The following is a 22,015-nucleotide window of genomic DNA, read 5'->3' as shown; positions in this document are numbered from 1 at the left end:
GTGACTTAAAATTCACTGTCACGGACTGACAAAAATGAAACGAACTTTCAGCTCAGAGTAGAACCTCTAAGTTTTGCTCTGAAACAAAGAGTGATCAGAGTTTCAGTAAGATACATATCAGAATTCCAAATGCAAATTTTATAATGCTACAAAGCCCATTACAATAACTGATTTTACAGAGGAGTAATTCCTCTTGAAAAGCATCGTCATGGACTGACGCTTGTGATTCCCTTCCGGTATAAATTATTTCACTGCCAACAAATTTTACAAAATAACTTCCTTAATTCAAAACAAACAAAACAAATTTGTGCAAAAACCCTTAAGATCATTCAAAATAATGAACGAACCTCAGATAGGTAAAATTTATTCATACAGTGGCCATAACATCAATCACCGAAACAGATGTTTTTTGCGCGTAGTTGACTCATGAGTGAGCTCAGCATCCAATACCTTTGTGGTCACATTTGATTTAACAACTTTCACGTGGAGCACAGTTTGTGTGTGAGGTATGGCCTTGATGCCAGTCCATCGTTTGTCCAGCAAAACTTAACACTGAGATACTTCATCCAAAGGCAACTTCAATACAGATATTTTTGTACATTTTTTTAAGATTTAGTTATAACATCTCCATCTTGTTTTTGGCGGTACTAGACTACAGCTGTAAAAATAGATATTGTAAGAGACAGAAACAGCAGACTCAACTTCCGGTCCCACCCTTTTCACGCCCCCAACCCATTACCTACACACACCATATTTTTCCCGAGTCATGTGTTTCTGTCACTGTGAAGAGTCGAGTCTCTTTACTCTCGTCTTCCATCCTCCCGTGGGAAACTGCAGAGCTGGGTGAAAGAGAAAGACGATGGCTGAGGATAAGGAAGGGGGAGGAGGGGAGGTCAGCGGAGGGGGCCGTTGGACGACGAACGTCGCGGAGTCGGATGTGTGGCGGCGAAGAATGTAAACGAGTCGAATAAAATCATCTCTCCGTAGTCTATGAGTTTCCTTCCAAAAATACCTGCCAATTGATCGGCGACACCCCTTAAAGCATCGGGGATCTTACAATATCATCTTATTGGTTCAGTGGGCACTATGAATTTCATTTTGTTGTATGCACGAATAATTATCGGCAAAGTCCACCTGAATAACCAAAACATTAGTGGTCACATTTTTTCTAGCATCTTTGAATGCCTTACTTTGCTGTCTCTTCACAAACATATGTTTAAGGAAGCGAACAGGTGAATTATCTAAATCTTTAAGACAATCAAGAACTAAGCCCTCCTTAGTTTTCAAAATTGCCCTTTAGTCTCGATACCTCAACAACGCCACACACAACTTTGATTAGCGAGATCATCGGTCAGTTCAAGGAAGGGGATTCGAGGGCATTTAGGACATTCTGACTTCATACATTGGGTGGACTATTGATTACAAGTGACCTAAGCAATTAAGTCCTTAAATTCTGTATTGATTGGAACACCTTTGCTGTGCAAAGCCCTCAGGATAAATCTCATATCTATATATATAAAAGAAAGTCGAAAATCGTGTTAGTTAGAACACTTATAACTCGAGAACGGCTGCACCGATTTCAATGAGATTTGGTTCTTTAGATTCGCCTCAGGCGGGGTTAACATATAGGCTATTAAAAAAAGGATAATTTCACACAAACAATTCATCTCTTTCCTATGGACATGCTTTTAGGAGTTATAGTAACACAACAATTGATAAGTCGGTCAAAACTACAAATTAAATAATTTGTTTTGTTTTTACCACTTTAATAACTGAATTTAGTAACAATATAACATTTTAATTACTAAATATATTCAAAATCTATATATATAAAAGAAAGTCGAAAATCGTGTTAGTTAGAACACTTATAACTCGAGAACGGCTGCACCGATTTCAATGAGATTTGGTTCTTTAGATTCGCCTCAGGCGGGGTTAACATATAGGCTATTAAAAAAAGGATAATTTCACAAAAAAAATTCATCTCTTTCCTATGGACATGCTTTTAGGAGTTATAGTAACACAACAATTGATAAGTCGGTCAAAACTACACATTAAATAATTTGTTTTGTTTTTACCACTTTAATAACTGAATTTAGTAACAATATAACATTTTAATTACTAAATATATTCAAAATATTAATTAAATTGAAATTACATTTAAAAAATTTAATTCGAGCTAATTGTAAGCCCAGCCGTGGCCCAGCTCGAGTTGACACTTCACTACCGTGTTTGTAAACAAATCTCCAAGCAATTGCTTACAAACGTAATGTCCGTGTTCCTGTCGAGGAATCGAGTAGTTTTAACTCATTTCCTTGGAATGAATACAAATTAGTTTCAGCGAAAGGTGAGCTCATTAACAAAGAGTTCCAGAATATGATTGATCACCAAAAGAATCAAAGATGGTTGATTTAGCGAGCAAGAACAAAGATGTGGATGACTAAAACGAGGTAAATTCAAATAGTTCGTACTCTGCATGAATTCGAATCTTTTAAATGTGTAACAAACGAAGACGAAATCACCAACTATCTATCTGAATATTTTAAGTCCTTGGACGTACCTGGCTTACCAAGGCACGATTTACAGCAAAGTGTAATTTCTGTGTTCATGATCTTTCGAAGCCTAAACCAACCATAACCATCCAACGGAACGTGTTTGGTGATTAAAATAATTGCTAATGAATGTGATTCACGCAACTTTACTCAAAGGAAAATTCAAAGGTGAGGAAGTCCTTATTCCGTAGATTCCATGATCTCAACTCATATGCCCTTTTGAGCTTAAACGTATTAAATTTCCAATTCGTGTTGCATTCGTGATAACGATTAAAAAATCGCATGGTCAGTCTTTCAGTTTTTGTGTTGTTTGTGCTCATGTACTAATGAAAACCCATGATTTTCTCATGGTCAATTTAACGTGCATGTTCACGAGTCGATAAACCATCCTCTGTATTTCTTCCTTCGCTTCAAGTGCGTAGCTAGGATAGGGGGTTTTGGGCGCAGCTAATACCACGGGTCTGTAGGGTATAGAAAACTCGCTAAGGTAAGCGGGAAGTGTGGGGGCACTTCCTTCAGACATTTTTTAAGATAAATGGTTCAAAATAGTGGGTTTTGGGACTGTGTGAATAGTTAAATATGTTTTATTTGTTAGTCATCCGTCCCCCTAATATTAATGACAAAATCTTTCATAAAAAAATTCTCTAAGCTCTTGTGGGGGGGGGGGGGGAGTTTATCTCCCAAAACCTCCCCTCGCTGCGCCACTGCTTTGCTTCGCTATATTTATTTAGCTTCATCTTGCGCCTGATAACAAAACAAAAACTATTGTTTATCAGAAGGTGCTTGACGCAAGATATTAAACCCGAATGTGTAGGGCTCACCGTGGTGCGTTTACGCATGCAGTACGTTTAAGCAGAGCATTTTTTCCAAACAGAGATACTGAAACTGGCGCGCCTTAGGTCATTTAATGCGAATGCTGCCTCATAGGGGCTTTTTTTGCACGATATTGAGCATCAGTCAAGCGTCGGTCTGGGGTTGTGTCAACCTCCCCCCTGAATGGGCCAAGTGTATGCAACAGACTTGGACCTAAAAACATTTTTTTTACCGCTAATAACCAACCACAGCTAATAATAGCCAACAACTGAATGCGTATAATTTTTATTTCATGAACTGCTTTATTAAACCACAATGCCCAAAATTTCTTAACCTAAAATGTAAGAAAATTTGTTGAAAAAAATCCGCGTAAACGTGCTCCGATCCACACTATGTAGATTCAATAAAGAAAATGTCTTTCTGACAAGCAATTTTGGTACTCATTTACGTAGTTTTATTGAATTTGTATCCTTATTTTAATATAATAAACATGATTAAAAACGATACAGCCGCTCTTGATTTATAAATGGTGTAAGTAAACTGTAAGTTCATTGATTGTTAGGCGGTACGAAGTTCGCCGGGTCAGCTAGTTTTCATATAAAACACAGGTGCATACATGAAGCCCACAATACTCCTCGGGGACTTCAACGCTCGCCATCACGCCTTCAGGGACCACGCCACCACAGCGAAGGGCCGCCATCTCCTTTCCTTCCTCCTCCGCAGCCCCTTGGTGCGGCTGGACATCCCTTCCCCCACGTCCATAGGAAGAGGAGCCTCCAACCCCGACCACGCAATCGTCACGAGTGACCTTATGCCTCAGTGCGGACAGGTCAACGTAGACGATTGCATTACATCTGATCACCTCCCGTTCTCCTTTTCTTTCAGGTGGGTGAGACAACGAGGGACCTGCATCATCGAGAGGCCGGACTGGAAGAAAGTGGACTGGGAAGCTTTCAACAGGACTGTGCAAGCCAAAACAGAAGGCATTGGAGAACTACACAACGTGCCGGAAGTAGACGCTGCAATAGAAACTGTGGAGAAAGCATTCGCCGAAGCAGCCAAGGCAATCCCAGTGAAGAAAATTGACACCGCCTGCCCACCGCTCGCCCCACACATAGTGAAGCTCATAAAAGGAAAGAGGGCGCTCTACCGAGAATGGATCCGGAACAGAGACCCGGTAGTAAAACAAGAGTGGAACAGGCAAAACGCTATCATACGCAGGAGTGCGATCGAGACGAAAGAAAAAGCCTGGGAAAGGGCCTGCAAAAACCTCGACTACCGGGACGGTGGCGCGTTCTGGAGGAAATTCAAGATGCTGACAGGACAGTTTACCCAGGCGCACACCTCACTGAAGGGTCCCGACGACAACCCCATAGCAGAGCCATCTGAGAAGGCAGAGGAATTCCGGAGAGTACTGCAAGAAGTCTACTCGCCGATGAAAGACCCCCTGACAACATAAAGACAACAAAAAGAACATGGAAACCTGTTCCTTCCACGCCAGATGGAAGAAGGGGCGATTCCTGCCACGGGAAGAATTACCTGAGGAGAGGGAAAGGACGGGCATCCTCAGAAGTATCACCGAGGAGGACATGGCATCTGCTAAACCGAGGAAAAACAAGGCACCCGGCGAAGATGGTATAAAAACCATACACCTCTCGCACTCACCAGCGTGCCTACAACCTCTAAAGAACATATTCAACACAGCGCTGGCACTGGGATACTACCCCAAGGCTTGGAAGAAAATGACTATGATCATGATACCCAAGCCAGGCAAAGACAGCTCCAAAGCGGAGAATTACCGGCCGATAAGCCTGACCAGCACCATTGGGAAATGGTTTGAGAGGATCATCGTGCAGCGCCTGACCAAACTACTGGAGGAAAACGGAGCACTACCACAACTCCAGTACGGATTCAGACCACACCGGTGCACCACGGACCCCCTCACTCTCCTCACCAGCACAGCAGCAGAAGGGATCAACAGGAACAGATACACAGCAGCACTGTTCCTGGACATAGAAAGGGCTTTCGACAGCGTATGGCACGACGGGCTTATGTACAAGCTTGAGAAGCTGCCCGGGATGGAGCAGGACCTCCTGAGGCTGATAAACTGTTTCATCAGAAACAGAAGCGCGAAGGTCAGAGTCGGGCCCCAGCTCTCCTCCGCTTTCCCCCTACAAGCCGGCGTACCTCAGGGAACCGTGCTATCCCCCCTACTCTTCTCGCTGTACTGCCACGACATACCCACGGACAGGAAACAGAGAAAAACCGTGGAAGTAATACAGTATGCCGACGACACTGCCCTATGGAGCACAGCCATGACACCGCGGACGGCGGTAAACAACATGCAGACCATGCTGTCACGCCTGGAAAAATGGTTCAAGGACTGGAGAGTGAGGCCAAAACCGAAGAAGACGCAGCTAATCATCATCAAGCCCTTAGGGAAGAAATTCTACCAACAACACCAGGTGACCCTATGGAACCAAAGGGTCTCCCAGTCCACCACAGCCACCTACCTAGGAGTCCTAATTGATCAGAACCTCACTTTCAGGAAACATGTCGCAGACATCATGGCGAGATGCAACAGAAGGAGTAACCTCATCCGCGCAGTCAGAGCAAGGGGGCGCGGAGTATCAGAGAGGTGCGACCTGCTCCTATACAAATCTTTCATTAGACCAGTTATGGAGTACGCCGCACTTGCTGTGCTCCCGTACAAAAATTCCCTTCAGAGATACGCCTCGTTTGAAAGGCGTGTCCTACGTCAAACCTTCTTGTTGCACCCTCGCACCAGCAGGAAGCACGTCTACGAAGTCACTAATATCGAGCCTCTCCTCCACAGATTATGCCGGCTAAGGAGTAACGCCGCTGGGAGGATCGCAGAGCACAATCCACGACTTTTCGGCGACATTATGCTTCCTGGGAACGGAGTCGTCACCAGATCCATCAAGCAGAAGCTATACTCCGCTCCCAGATTCATCAGCGACCACCTTCACCTATTCCTGCCCGACGTTCAACTGCCTCCGTCATCGTCCATATCACCAGTGATTCCCGCCCCCGAGACGTTGACAATCACCCCAGGACTCCCTCTGCGACCCAAGAAACGGAGGCCAAAGAAGAACATCAGAACACTGAACCCCCAACCCAGTGAGGAAGACAGTGTCCTAGTGCCCCCGCCCCCCCCCAGTGCTCCCCAAGTGATATCAGTGATGGAGTAGAGACAATCTACCCTTTATTTATTATTTATTTATTTATTTATTTATCTATTTATTACTATTTATTTGGACCCCCAGTGAATTCAGAGCAAAGACTATATTTGTTAATTATATATATATATATATATATATTTCTGTTATCATATTAACGTATTTTATCCTTGGCACGTTGATACTTCATAGTTTATTGTACCGTGGTGGCCTGACGGCGGTTTTACGGGTTTCCCGCCGTCCTTAGGGCAAATGCCGGGCCGATACCACTCCCGTACCAGTGTTCAACCCCAGTAGTGCTGAAGAGGCAAAAGCCTAAACGGCTGCACGAGAATTGTTGTATATATTGTTATTGTTGATGTCATATTTTATGTATTGTTATTCTCGTGCAATAAACATTGTTGAATTGAATTGATTATGAGGTGTATTACCTTGTAAAAAAAAGAAAAATCGGGCGCAGCGAAGCAAATTTGGAAAAACTGATACTCAAATCGTATTCATGTAGGAAGAGGGAATGCGCCTCCTTCAAGGTTACCGTCATATATCTCACAGGAATTTCCAACACAGTTCCGTTCACTTGCATCTTTCTGCATTCCTTTAACCCTGGACACTGGTAGGAAATCGAATCGTCTTCGTAGAACTGAACCACGGCCTGGCGTATTTGGTCCGGCAGTCGACACGATGAGCGCCTGTCAGCAGCCTTAGGTTTAGCGTCCTTCACTTCTAGGCCATTCTCTCTCGCCAGATAAATGAGAATTTCTCTTCTTTTCCTTGGCGAATCCGGCAGGGAGGCGATCACTCGCTTCTTAAATTTGCCATAATGTTGTCGGCTCTGAAAGGCAGAGGAATCGGAAGATGGGATAGCCTAAGCGATAAACGATAAAGGGGGCATGCTATGATTTATTTCAACAGTAATTTCATGAGTATTGCCCGTAGAAAAAATAAATAAAATTTACCCCGCTTACCAGTGTAGGTGACCCACTAGCTCTTGCTCTTTTACGATGGCTCTGATGTTTTTTTATATACTCTATTCTTCTGCTTTATATTCGCCTTTCCTCGTTGGGTGGAATTAACTATTGCTCTTCTCTGCTGCTTCCTCAGCTTATCCTTCTCCTTTAGTTTTTCGTACTCCTCTTTCTCCTTCTTTCTGTGTATATAGTCTCGCTGTCGTTCAGCACCTGTTTTACCCATTTTTTCCTCAGTACACTTACTTCACCAAGCGTGGAATAATAAGACGACACGTACTTTCGCTCACGATCAGACCAAACAAACTGCTATGTACGGCAATCCCTAGCTGGAGTGGAACTTTTTGATATGAATGGAAGTGTTGTTCTCTATTTTGAATAACCAATCATTGTTGATTCATCTGATTACATAGCCCTTTGTTGGCCTGGTAATGTATAGTGTCCCTTAATTAGCGTAACAATGTCAGTCCGTGACGGCGCTCCAGAGTCTAAAGTATTGTTGTCACTAAAACAGTTCAGCACCTAAATTATCGAGCACCTCATGCTACATTTGGGTATTAAAGGAGAATTCTTTACCATGACGGAACATTTATCTACGGAATTAAATTCATGTCAATCGTCACGGACTGACATGGTTATGTATTTCTATTGCAGACTTTATTTTTCAGAATACAAATAGAATAAAAATAGCAACTATGGACGGATATATGTCATTAAGGGAATAGAAAAATCAATTCATGCAAAAATATATTCCTAATTGCAATTTATGATACTAAATTTTTGAAATGGATGTACTTATTAAATTTAGTATGTGGCTAAAAAAAATAGTGAGCACATAAAAAAATGTCTCGTGTCAGAGACACACGCGACTCATGCAAGTGTCAGCACTTGATAACGAAAGTCTAGACTTTAGAGCACAAATTTTGATCCATAACGGAAACTCAATCACTTTTTTTATTTAACCAGTCAGTATGACATTTACGTGAAATCGCTGTCAGTGATTCTGCATCCGTGAGTTTGTAAGCGCGGTGCAATAGTGTTGCCACCAGTGAAGCCTTCTGGGACGGATGGCGGTGATAGTAAGCATTCAGAAAGCGGTCAGCGTGGGTGCGTATATGGAGATGGAAAAAGATCGAATAATCCCATTTTTGGATGTAATGGTGAATAAGAGGATCGACGGGAGCCTCGGCCAAGAAATATACAGAAAGCCCACCCACACTGACCGCTATCTGAATGCTTACTCACACCACCATCCATCGCAGAAGGCTTCACTGGTGGCAACACCATTGCATCGCGCTTACAAACTCTCGGATGCAGAATCACTGACCAAAGAAAAGGAGCACCTGATGAAGACACTCAAGAGGAATGGATACAACAGAGAAATGATCCTGAAAAGGACTGCGCAAGTAGAGAAACGCAACAGGACACTAGACAAGGAGATGCAGCCAAATGAAAAGCCAGAAACATACGCTACCATCCTGTACGTCGCCAGCACAAGTGAAAAGATCTCTAGAATCCTAAAGAAGAAGAACATCGTCACAAGATTCAAATGCGTGACAAAAATAAACCGGATTATCCCAAAACCGAAAGACAAGATTCCAAATAATCTCAACGAAGGGGTAAACCGCACACCATGCTCATGCGGTAAAGCATACATCGGTGAAACATGCAGATCCATGAAGAGCCACCAGCAGGAGCACAAGAGGGCCACGCAGAACAAGAAATTCGACCTTTCAGCAGTTGCCGAGCATGCATGGAGTGAGCCTGGGCGCGTAATATATTTGACGAAACGAAAATCTTCTCTAAAGAAAAGAGGTATTACCCCAGGCTGATAAAGCAGGCAATAGAGTACATCAAAACGCCCAAAGTTTATAATTTCAACCAATCACGGCGCAGCAGCAAGGGTAACCGGTCAACAACACCGCGGCCACCAGGAGGGAGAGCTATATATACGCGGCAAAAACACTGTCGTCACCTCTGACCACGAAACGCGGCGATAACCCGAAAATGGAGAAATTCACTAATTCTATACGCCACGGAAGACTCCGAGACAACATAGTTTTATTGCTGATTTTAATTAAATTTTCTTGAACAACGAGGAGAAAACCCGCTTTAACTCTTTCAATGGCGATTTCTCCACCATTGGTTTGTGTATTTTATCGGCTAGTTTCGTCTATAAACTGACACTCTCTATTAATGTGTACCTTAGTGGGAGCGATCACTTTCCCCATTTAATCAGAAGGGAGAAAAATTTTAACCCTGATGTTATTAGACCAGGCAGTTGAACTCTCCGAAAAGCCGATTGGCATTGTTTAATGTCCAAATGTTACTACGTGTGGGATAAAACCTGCGACGGCATATAGAACGTAAATCTTTTGGCATCCAGCAACATACAAACGGCTGAAATTAGCATGTACGATCTCGGAACTTCCTTCTTAGGAACGCGGTGCCATGGGGGAATGATGCCTGCGCAGAAGATATTCGAAAACGCAAGAAAGCTCTGCGAATTTTCAACTAGGACCCTACAGCAAATTATCTCTCCGCTTTTCGGCGACTGAGAGCGCAAGCGCGTCAGGTGATTAAGGACGCATAGAGGACTTCTTAGATGAATTTTTTCTCTGGTATCAACCAAAGGACTTCGCTTGCACAGGTATGGCATATGGGAAAAGAACATATTGTATGGCAATCATCATCTGGGTATATACTTCCTAAAAGTCGATGGAAACGTTATTACTTCCTCATCGGACATAGGGCACTTATTCGGTCAATCATTCGCCAAAGTGAGCAGAGACGAATGTTTGAAGCTTCTTTTGAAATCCTAAAGGAACGGCTCGATAACGTCCCCACGTCCTTCAAAGATCCTTAAACGACGGCAGATTACAACATCACGTTTACCATTTCTCAACTCAAATCTGCCATCCATGACTCCCTCGATACGTCTCCAGGACCCGACGAGATCCACAACGCTTTCCTCCGAAATATATCGGAGTCGTCGTCGCTGGAAGTATTCAGACTTATAATCATCTTTGGGCCGAGGTGATTTTCCTTCGTTCTTGGCGGGAGTCCATCATCGTTCCCAATCCAAAACAAGGAAAAGACACAGCTGACCCGAATTCTTACTGGCTGATTTCTCTTACCAGCTGGCAATGCAAGTTTATGTAAAGAATGGTAAATCGTCGCCTCGTTTGGTGGTTGTGGCGCCGAAACCTTCTCTCTAGTGTACAATGCGGATTGAGACGGCTAAGTCAAATATGTTTTCATGGCGAACTTCATCCGTTGATGTATTCAACGATTTTTAAATGATAAGTATTATGTAAAGGTTATGACCAATGCATTACACAGATTTTCGGAGAACCTTGTAATGAAATATTGTGAGCTGCATCGACACAATTACTTAATGAGGGAGCCTCTTCATCTGACATCATATAAGACTCGGGGTTGCATTTTCTCCGCATGGCAATGGTTATTCCTGCCTCCCTGGTGTTGTTATTATAGCTTTCTTTAGTAGGCTAGAGGGATCTTCATTGCTTTCTTCCTTAAATTATTTGCTGCAGCAAATCAAAGAACGTCGTTTCGTTTTCCTCCTTTTCGTTCTCTCGCTACAACCTAAAGACGCACGACGTCCACCTGCATTGGCTAAACTTAAGCAACATGTACATAACGTTTCATAAGAAATAGTTATACATTACTTAAAATCAAGGATATCGACTTAATTACCTAAGTGGATAAGAATGATGTACTCTGCAAGAACCCAGGAAAGTTTTTCGAAAAATAAATTACTGTCTTCAGCCATTTTCCATGAAGTTTAAGGAATCTATTGTTCACTTTTGAGCATTCATTCAACTCCTTCAAGTATTTCAGAAAAAAATTATTTGAAGAATTCACACTGTGCTTGATAACTATACTTATTAGATGCAAAATGCAACTTGGTAGTAATATATTTCGTCACATATATCTTTTCAGCAATAGATTAACTCCTACATTTCAATAGGATATTATGCAGCTGGAAACCTGAAATAACATCGGGAGATACTTAATTCTAATTTTTTTACTAAAATTAAAAAAGAGTAAAAAATAAGATGGATTCAAAGAAAAAATATAAAATTATATAGGAAATAAACTTAAATAGTAGTTGTTAGAATCACGTAATGTAAGTGAGAAAAACAGTTAAATAAATGGTACAATCCAATATTGCGTGAAGTAAATTTAATTTTTCTATCAAAAGAACAACATCTTTAGCAAAAAAATGATAATAAACATTAATTGCAATGCAGTCAAAATAGAATATAAAAGTAACTTCCACTAAAATAGATGCTTTTATTAAGGGGTATTTGAAACTAACCTTCTTGAAAAAAAATCGAAGTATACGGTTTTTCAGAAAACCAGAAGTAACACAACAAATAAAAGCGTTTGAAATAGCAACAGAAAGTAAGCGTCTTAAATATTTTAAGGTAATGGTTAAGTTCCGATGGTCAATTCCTTTTGGTACCACATTTCCCTGACGAAACGGATGATGTAAATTAACTCCTTACTTTCAAAAAAAAAAAAACTAAATTAAACGTACTTATAGCACCTGATTACGCCCGCATACGAAATTTTCCTCCACGATATGATTGGCCGGTTTCTTAGAACATAGAAAACCTAGAAGACGTACGACGTCCACCTGCATTTGCTAAACTTAAGCAACATGTACATATCGTTGCATAAGGAATAGTTATAGATTACTTAAAATCAAGGATATCGACTTAATTAACTAAATAGATAAGAATGATGTACTCTGCAAGAACCCAAGAAAGTTTTTCGGAAAATCAATTATTGTCTTGAGCCATTTTCCATCAAGTTTAAGGAATCTATTGTTCACTTTTGAGCATTCATTTAACTTTCTCACAAATAAAACCGTTCGAAATAGCACAAGAAAGTAAGCGTCTTAAATATTTTAAGGTAATGGCTAAGTCTCGAGAGTCTATTCATTTTGTTACCACACTTCCCTAATGGAAACGGATGTTATAAGTTAACTCTTAACTATCCAAAATATAAATTAAACGCACCCCTGCACCTGATTTCGCCCATATACCAAATTTTCCTCCACGGTATGATTCGCCGGTTTCTTATCTGTCGTGCACAGTTCCAGCAGTTTTCCTCCTTCATGAAACAATCAGCTTGGCCCAAAATTAAATTTTTACCGTTATTATCATGATAGATTAGGCAGATAAGATAAACATTTCTGCCGATTAATAACACTTTTTTATGGTCGCGTAGTTCCTATATAAACAGTATCATTTTACTAACACTTGACACTCGCCATTCGTTTCAACGTAGACACCACTACATCCCGTTATGAAAACCTGCGTGATTCTACTGGTCCTGGTCGTCTGGGCGAATGCGAAGGTATTTACGAAGCTTCTCTATCTTTGCCGCATTTAACTCTATCCCAATAGTCATCGTTCCACTATTCTAAAGACATTAACATCCCCCGAACTTTCTTAATTCACCTTTGAGACACCGTGAGCATTAAAAAATCTACGACACAATAATTATGACTTCCAGATTCATATATACTTGTTATCCCGTAAAAAAATTTACTCTGCCGCACAACGTTTTTTTGCGTTTGATTATAGGGCATTCATGCACCGTAAACTGGGTTTTGCTCATCTCATACAATTGCATCCTAGATATACACTATAGAAATGCTTGGAATCTCTGTCACACCGTGGACAGAAAACTAGAATAAACCTATAATGAAAATTCATGAGCAGCTTATTTTCCGGCGAAGTCCGCTTTACGCGGACGACAGCCGAGATAGTATGGCGAATCATATCATTAAAAATAAAGAAATAGACTTAGAACAGATTCCGTCACCGTTAAGAGACCACAAACGCAGCGTGCACTTCGAATTGCTTCAAATATTGAATTCAGCTGCTGACACAGTGCATGCCTGAGCTCGGTTAATGATTTCAAGATTTTTTTGCAGGAATTCGACGTGAGAAGACAACACCCTGTTGTATTTCCATCGAGGGCTCTTCCCGCAGTGAAAAAGGCCTCTCTGCCGAGGGCATTGGAGAATGGTAAAATCAGCTTTTGAATTCTGTACTCGCTTACTATTCTACCCCGTTACTTTATCATTACCAATAATTAAATTATGTTCAATGCTGATAATAACAATATGTTCAACAAACGGTTTTGACTTTAACCTTGCAAGGTTATGATTGATAACATCTTAATATACTGTAAACAAGCCGTGATACATTCCAAAATGAAATTTTATAATTATAAAAATGTATTTTCCCATGAATTTTGGACTGATAAACCCATAATCACTTGTAGATTTTCTAGTTGATTTTCAAATAACTTATTTTCTATGTTAACGATGACAATAGTTAATGACGAACCACGAGCAGGTTGCCGTGAAAACCCTCCTATTACCCTTAAACGTGCCTTTCAATCGCTACAATATTTTAAGCACGCATACAATGCCCCAGCCCGTCACAATAGTTGTATGAAATTTGACTTCAATAAGATTGGTATAAAATTTCAGTTCAGTTCCGACGGTATAAAATTAGTTTCAATATAACGACACTCAATTAGGCACAGTGACGAAAATGAAAAACGATTTTCTCATCAATTTTGCAACGCTCTCATTCATGTATTATCACGTTTCAGGGTTTAAATCTGCTAAGGCAAAAATTACAGGTGGTTCGTCAGCTGCATTGGGTCAGATTCCATTCCACGTCTCAATAGAATCCGATGAAACAGATTTCTGCAATGGGGCAATTATCCACCCATATTACATTGTTACAACGGCTTATTGCGTAGAAGGGTGAGTGATAAAGTCTAAGGTTAAAAAATGGCAGCAGAGTTGCAAAAATGTGAGTAAGGGATTATGAGATTGAAATAAAAAATTAAACACTTTCATACATCTTTTTGAAGGGGTTCAGAGTTCACCATTTATGCGGGTGTTGTTAAGCGTCACGGAGATGAGAGCTCACGAGTCATAGTGAAATCTAATGAAACATACATCCACGTCGGACGTAATCAACATAACAATGATGGAAATATTGCCCTCATAAAACTGCCGGAAGGTCTCCGTTTTAACGGTAAGTTGAACGCTCTTTGAATTCAATTGACAGCCGATCTTTTTACTGACTACAAACTAAGCACATTAAGTTTATAATGAATAAAGCCGAACGAAATTTTCCATTCAAGCTCTGTTTTCAGACGTCTTACTAGACCAACCAATAAAAATTATGTAAAGCTCTTGCAATTGCAATATTTCATACAATAATTAATGGCATCATTAGCATTTGAGATAGAAGTTCACAGCATACTTAAGTAATTAAATTTCATACCAGAGAGATTAATTATTCATCCATGTAGAGAGAAAGTGCAATTATAATGACATAGGGAGAAAATCAAAATTCTTTTGAAGAATCGAACTATAATCGATAGTTTAAGGCGTGAATTGGTGAAATTGCTTCACGTTGAACCAAAATACATTTTGTTTTTCAAATTTTTGTGAAATTCGCAAGGCTTTATTATTTAACATGTAGCTGGCATTACTCTTTGGCGTTAATTGAGACGGCATTGATGAAGTGAAATTACAATCTGATGATAAGTAGTCTTACAGTGCTGACCCATAGCATGGTAAATAGACTTTTACAATACTTTACATAAGGAATAATTTGTATCAGCCTGTAGCTATTGAGTGAAACCATAATACTGACATCGTACAGTAAAAAAAAATTCTCAATAATTTGTTACTGTAGTCGTTTACTTTCATTATCAAAGGAATTTTTTGACTGTTTTACGCTATTGATGATTAAGAAATGACATAACCTCAGAGTGGTCATCACAACTTGACACCGCTGTTTTATGGCACCACATTTGTTTACCGAATGTCATTTAATATAATTTAATTTCTTGTGTATTTAATATACAAGCCATAATAACAATCAATATCAGCGGGTATTACTTATTTCTTCAAACTTTATTTTTAAACTTTTTCTCTTTCGGTTAATGGCAAGATATTTGTTTACAATAGGTCATTTTTAATGGCTTCTATATTTACAATCAATATCAGCGGGTATTACTTATTCCTTTAACCTATGATTTACCTAAAAAACCTTTTCTCTTTCGTTTTAAGTCCCGCACTCGCCATAATGCTCGTGTAATATGTTACGAGCCGCTATATAACAAAACGTTGAGCAAATCACGAATACAGCCCCTTAGAAAGAGTGCAAATATAGCATTGTATTCGATACGTATTTGAGAACTTCATATAGATTACTACAGTCATTTCTAAAGGAAAGAACGTTTAAATGCAATTATGACTTTCTCCTTTCAAGAATACATTTCAGCGGCTCTTCTTCCATGGAATGATGACCAATTCGTCGACGACGATGCATGGATAAGTGGCTGGGGCTCCCAGGATGAAGGTAGTTGATAGTCGATTAATCCAAATTTCTACGTTACCTACCTAAATTTCACGTGTTTCAACTCCACTTCAAGCTCATCAAACTAGATGTCGATTCCGGATAGCACAAGTGCACTTTCAGCACAATTATTCCAGCAACTTAATGCAATAATTTGGTTCGGTCAGAATTGAATTTCCCTCCGTACTACTAACTCCTTTCATTTTAACAAAATATTTGAAAAAACTTGAATTTAAAATTACATGTAAGAACATTGGAGAAATCCTCAATAAAAATATTGAATTTATTAAAAAAACATTCAACTAGTAATAAGAAAGAAGATTTTTTCATGGGTAGCGTCTGAGGAACCACAGTGATTCTCCAAGTTTCAGAACGATTAATAATCGGTTGTATTGTAGAATTTTTAAAATTGCGTTTTACATTACTCGGTACGTAAAGACGAAAACGCATAAAAATTATGACTTCTGCCTTTTTTAATTCTTACAGGTGGAGCGTTGGCTCCTATTCTCCAGTATGCTGCGGTCACAGTAATTTCCAATGAAGACTGCGGCAAAGCTTACGGAAGCGACATGCAAACCTCCGACATATGCACTCGCGCTGTGAAGGGATTAGGAGAATGCGACGTAAGTAACTAAATTCTTATATGAAGAAATTTCATTTAAAAGAGAAAAAACACTGCCATTTGAAACCCATTTGAACCCAATGTTGCTTCTAAGCAACCTCAATATTTTAAAAATTTCAGGTCTATTTAAGAAATATCTAAACTACGCACTATTTTGTGGTGTAAATTATAATTATAAAATATTTAGCTGCCACGATCATTATGATTGAGTACAAAATTTCCACGTTTTCAGTACGAAAAATCTTGAAATTTATTTTTTCCAGAAACAGCTCTGGGTTAGAGAGGGTAAATGACAGTTATTCAAAATTCAAACTTCCTAAGCATCAAACGGTATCCATCGGATATCTAAATGAAGTTGATATATCCAAAACACATAATTACACGGTGGATATTTTGACAATGTCACATAGATATCCTTTATGTAACACCTACGGCAAGTTTTAAAAATAACGTTACTTAAATATCCAAGTTGTAGTATCCGTGAAATTAAAAAATTGTTGTTCCAAACAGTATCTACAGGTGGAATATTTTCAGTAGAGAATTGAACAGCAAAAATGCTTAGTCTGTGTGTCTGAGGATTACCAAAAACCGTAATATGCACTCCCATTCTCTACTAATTAGATTTTGTGAAGATATCTAAGAAATTATTTGTTAAAACTTACGCATTTTTTTCCCGGATAACGGGTTGCGGCCTTACACGGCATTAAAATTAAGTCGTGCCTGGCAACCCGTAATCCGGAAAAACTATGAATAATCTACTCCCCCAACTTCCCGCTCCCCTCCCTCCATCCCCTGACACGGATACCTATATATAATTATATATAATACGATTCCCTACCTTTTTCCCGAATCGTTTTTTCCGACGACCTTTTTCCCGAATTTTTTTTCCGAATCCATTTTTCCCGAATAACCTTTTTCACGAAGTCAACTATACCGAACGTCTTTTTTTTTCGAAACTTTTGTTCGATGATTCTATTGCTATGAATGTGTTTCCATGGCACTGTTATTGTTTATTATTGACAGGAGAAAATTCTGGTACCATTGAGAACATAATACTAAGTTCAAAATCTTGTGAAATGACTGAAAAAGAGATCCCAGTAATTATTGGCGAAACGAAGATGGTATTGGCCGGATTTTTATACCAAAGATCTAAGATAAGTGGTGCTGTAACATATTGAGAGTGCAGAAAACTTCGCCATGGTGAATGCAGATGTCGTGCACGGACGATTATGGGGCCTGTGAATCCTGTTGTTGTGAATGTTGGGGACCACGATCATCCCCCTGATCGGGAAGCAGCTGGTGCAGAAAATGTTAGACACAACCTAAAAAGGAGAGCAGAAGAGCACCCTGAACAACCTCCGGCTCAAATTATCCGGGAAATGATTGCTGGTGTTTCTGCTGGAGTAGCAGCACAATTGCCAGAGGCTGAAATCGGTTGTAGAAGAATATAAAGATTACAAGAACGATAGGAATTTTCTTGAATTTCTTAGAGCTATCGCGCACAATATAATTTTGTAAAAAAATGATGTATCTTGTATACGAATATATTTGGTTATGAAAAATATGAACTCATTTTTATACAATCGGGAAATAAGGTGTTCGGTAAAAAATGTTTCGGAGAAAAGGGTTTCGGGAAAAAAGCTTTCGGGAAAGAGGACGCGTTACGATTCGGGAAAAAATTCTTTCGGGAAAAAGGTCTTTGGAAAAAACGATTCGAGAAAACGGTCGGGTACGATATAATACCTATATATATAATACATATACGAATAAAAATTCCCAGTTCATTAGATTCCCGTGAGAAAGCGACCATCGCACAGTGGTCCGAAATCGGAAAAAGCCGGACTTAAGTCCAAAATTGCGTTTTTTGAGGTAGGGACTTGAAACTTGACGCATATGCTAAAAAATAATTGATGATCATGAAACAGTAAATCATTTTTCATTGATCTCATCCGTTGCTAAGATACAAGGACCAAACACTACCAAATTTCCAAAAACACGCCCGATCTCAGTTTTCTCCGAAAAACTTAGAAGTTAAGCTGCTGGTAGAGTTTTTGATGGATTTTAATGAAGTAAAAAAGTTGTATTCCCGTAATGTGGTACTTATCTACGTTTCCCATTATTTTTGAATATTTTGGTTGATATCTATGTGGTCTAATGTTGCAAAATAGCGGCTCCATTTTTATGGCAAAACCTGACATAAAGTAGACATTATCTTTAGTTTGAGAAAAAATAGTTCTCCAATTTTCACTAAGAATATTTAGTAGAGATAGCAAGGATATATAGCAAACATCTTAGAAAAAAGTTTGCAGCTGCAAAAGTGAACGCAATTTTTCGATCGCGTTTCACGTCCCGACTCCGCGACGCGAAGGCTAAGAGACTCTGTGATACAGATGGATATTTCATGTTGCTTGGAACTTAATTACTTCAGATCGTCGTTTATGCACACTATACAGTCACTATTGACCCAAAATACTTCATTGAAGATATTACTAAGATTATTGGATCGATGTACTAGATTAAGGAAGACGTAAATCTGGTAAACATGATTTGGTTTAAGGGAAAAATAGAGAAGATCTGCTACACACAGACCTTCCAGTTTTTTTGCCAATCCACTGCCCTCGCACTTTGAACCATACATTTCTTAAAATTAACGATGAATATCAATCGGAGCAACGTTCTTTGGATTATTGACAGAGCAGACACAAAACTTAATGACAGATTGCAGTTCGCACTGAGTGGGAGCACAATCGGGACGTCCATCAAGAATGGGTGCTTTGCTAATAATAAGCTTGCTAATCGGTTGGGAAAAGTTGGGGCAACCCAAAAATTGACGCGCCGACATAGCCCAAAAGTTTATATTTAACATATCTAAGAGATGTTAAAATATAGACCTTCATGCCCACTGTCGGATATCCCTGCAACTGTTCCATGTTGCTTGGCGGGTCATTTGGATACTTAGATAAGTATTGCAATAAATTTCATTCCACGCAAGACATTTACAAATTACCGATAATCGGTTTTATTTGGTTCAAAAGCAGTACGATCAAAATTCCAAGTTCAAATAGAAGATATGATGTTCTTACACCAGTTATTAAATAATAGTGTTCCGAACTTTATGAATAAGTTTCCCTACAAACACCATCTCATGCTACCAGAAGCTAGTATTTATTTTATAGAGAATTTTATAAACGCATTTACATGTACCACAGCCTTATCGCTAGGATTCTGAGGGAAGGAAATGAACTTGAGCCTGAAATCGAGACTTTTGCCACGAAAGCTACAAAGTTTAAGCGATGTTTGAGGTACAATCTAAATCATATATGAAATGTTTTCCTTTTATTTTTTGTCCTGTTCATTATTGTCGTTTTGATGCATATATATTTTATTTTCATTTTTATTTTTAACTTGGCTCTCTTGAAGTTGCATACATATATAAGATTAGCAGTAAAATACGTTTATCTGCCGACGACGTTGTCATTCATCGCGAAATTAGTGATCACTCTGAAATTCTATCATCTGACTAAAACAACGTTCATTTGTGGAGCCAAGAGTGAGGACTCGAACTTGAAAAATGCATGGCGGTACATATCTTGTGGAATTCGTCCAACTCTAACCATGTTTATGCAGTGGATGGTATTAACATAAAGGCAACAGACGAAGTGAAGTACCTGGGAGTTACGATAACCTCGAACCTCACGTGGGGAAAACATATAAAGAATATTTGCGGCATAGGCCCGAAGAAATTAGGATTCGCCAAGCGTATTGTAGGAAGATTTTCGGATGAGAAACTAAAAGAAAGGTGCTATTTCGCTCTCGTCCGACCGCACCTTGAATATGCAGCGAGCGTATGGGATCCGGTGCAGAAAGACTTAATTCGCGAACCGAATAAAATACAAAGGAAGGCTGCACGTTTCGTCAAAAACTGCTACGGCGTACAGACAGTGTTACCCAGATGTTAGGCGAATTAGGCTGTGAGCTGCTGCAGACTCGGAGGCTGCGGGCTAGGCTTAGATTGCTTGAACAATTGAGAATGGATATCTTTAAGAACGACACAGAGAACATAATATTAAAGCCACACTATATTTCCAGGTCCGATAGAAGCGATAAATTAAGAGAGATGTTTTGCCGAACGGATAGATATAGAAATTCGTTTTTCCCCCGAAACTATAAAGGACTCTAATAAACGCTAGTCCCAACTTCGTTAGAGCACTTCGTTTTTTTTATAGATGTAAACGGCTGGAGTCCTAAAACCCCCTGCCACACGCCTTTTAGGCGGCTTGTGGAGAATTATGTAGATGTAGATATATCATTTCTTAAAAATTAATGGCTAGTTGCCCGTCTATATGCAACACATGTATTTATGTATTTTATGCAATAAATAAATTAATCGCACCGTTTTTTCCTTACATTTCAGTATGATAATGGTGGTCCTCTTTTCAAGAATATTACTGAAGGTGCATCACTTCTGATTGGCCTATCTGCTTTTAATGCCGGGTGTTTGACTATGGCACCAGATGGTTTTTCAAGAGTAAGTGCATACAGAGATTGGATAAATGAGCATTTGCAATCAACTTGAGACCCATACAGCTACGACATCAAGATATTATCAAATAAAAGAGCCCCCTGGGAAAAACAAATTATATATTCCTTAGATCGATCCTATTGGATACTATATGATAAGGTTCCCCAATGTAATATCTATGAATAAAAATCAGAACCAAGCATCAAAATTAATGCTGCAGTGCAACATTTTTAGAGACGACTAACATCCCACGGTTGAGCATGTGGAGAAGACCCGAGTATAATAATTTTTTCTATGTTGAATTATTGTTTTCCACGGCGCAATTTGCGCTGTTGCAATAGGAGTTGAGTTCAATAAAACGCTAATAGTACTAGTTCTTTTTTTTTAATTTTCCTCGCAGATTATTTGAACTGTGATAAAAAATCAGCCTTTGGACCCAGGTTATCAAGTCAGTATGTTACGTGGCTGAATAAAAATATAGTCCCTCATGACAGGACTGAAATATGCAACTAATCTCATGTATCTATTTTTGCTTTTCAAAAAAAAGTAAAATGATAAAATAATTTCTTAAATCAAACTTAAAATTAAAAGCATCAAAGCAGTGGCATAACTATGGAGGGATTTGGTGATAAATACCCCCTCCCCTAAGCCTCAGAGAAATAAAAATATTGTCTAGTTTTGACAAATATTGACCTGCTTGTGGAACGACCGCTGTCCAGGAAAAACACCCGAGCACAACGTATCTGCTTAAAGTTATGTTTTTAAGGATAATATGATGTAAAATATATTTCCAGGCATGTTATTTTACAAACATTTTTCCGGAATTTCAAAATGTTGCAAGGGCCTGGAGGTCACTACCATATGCCATCTCAAAGCATATTCCGAATTACGGCACTGCATAAGACACTCGTGTAA

The 22,015-nt window shown here is 39.4% G+C and overlaps 2 protein-coding genes across 2 annotated transcripts; both read left to right on the top strand.

Annotated features, from left to right (window-relative positions):
- The first annotated feature begins 8,594 nt into the window (after positions 1–8,594).
- Positions 8,595–9,359, top strand: LOC124174243. Its single transcript, XM_046553336.1, has one exon. It carries the CDS (start codon positions 8,595–8,597, stop codon positions 9,357–9,359), a length of 765 nt encoding a protein of 254 aa, XP_046409292.1.
- Positions 9,360–12,812: 3,453 nt separating this feature from the next.
- On the top strand, positions 12,813–21,473 carry LOC124174067 (brachyurin-like). The gene is made up of 7 exons (XM_046553201.1): positions 12,813–12,915; positions 13,499–13,592; positions 14,188–14,344; positions 14,455–14,621; positions 15,870–15,959; positions 16,443–16,579; positions 20,993–21,473. The coding sequence occupies exons 1-7, from the start codon at positions 12,865–12,867 to the stop codon at positions 21,152–21,154; spliced, it is 858 nt and encodes a 285-aa protein (XP_046409157.1). The 5' UTR covers positions 12,813–12,864; the 3' UTR covers positions 21,155–21,473.
- The last annotated feature ends 542 nt before the right edge of the window (positions 21,474–22,015 follow it).

Source organism: Ischnura elegans, chromosome 2 (genome assembly GCF_921293095.1).
Source record: "Ischnura elegans chromosome 2, ioIscEleg1.1, whole genome shotgun sequence".
Lineage (NCBI taxonomy): Eukaryota > Metazoa > Arthropoda > Insecta > Odonata > Coenagrionidae > Ischnura > Ischnura elegans.
The sequence above is the reverse complement of the archived record's forward strand: the minus strand, read 5'-3'. Positions and strand labels throughout refer to the sequence as shown.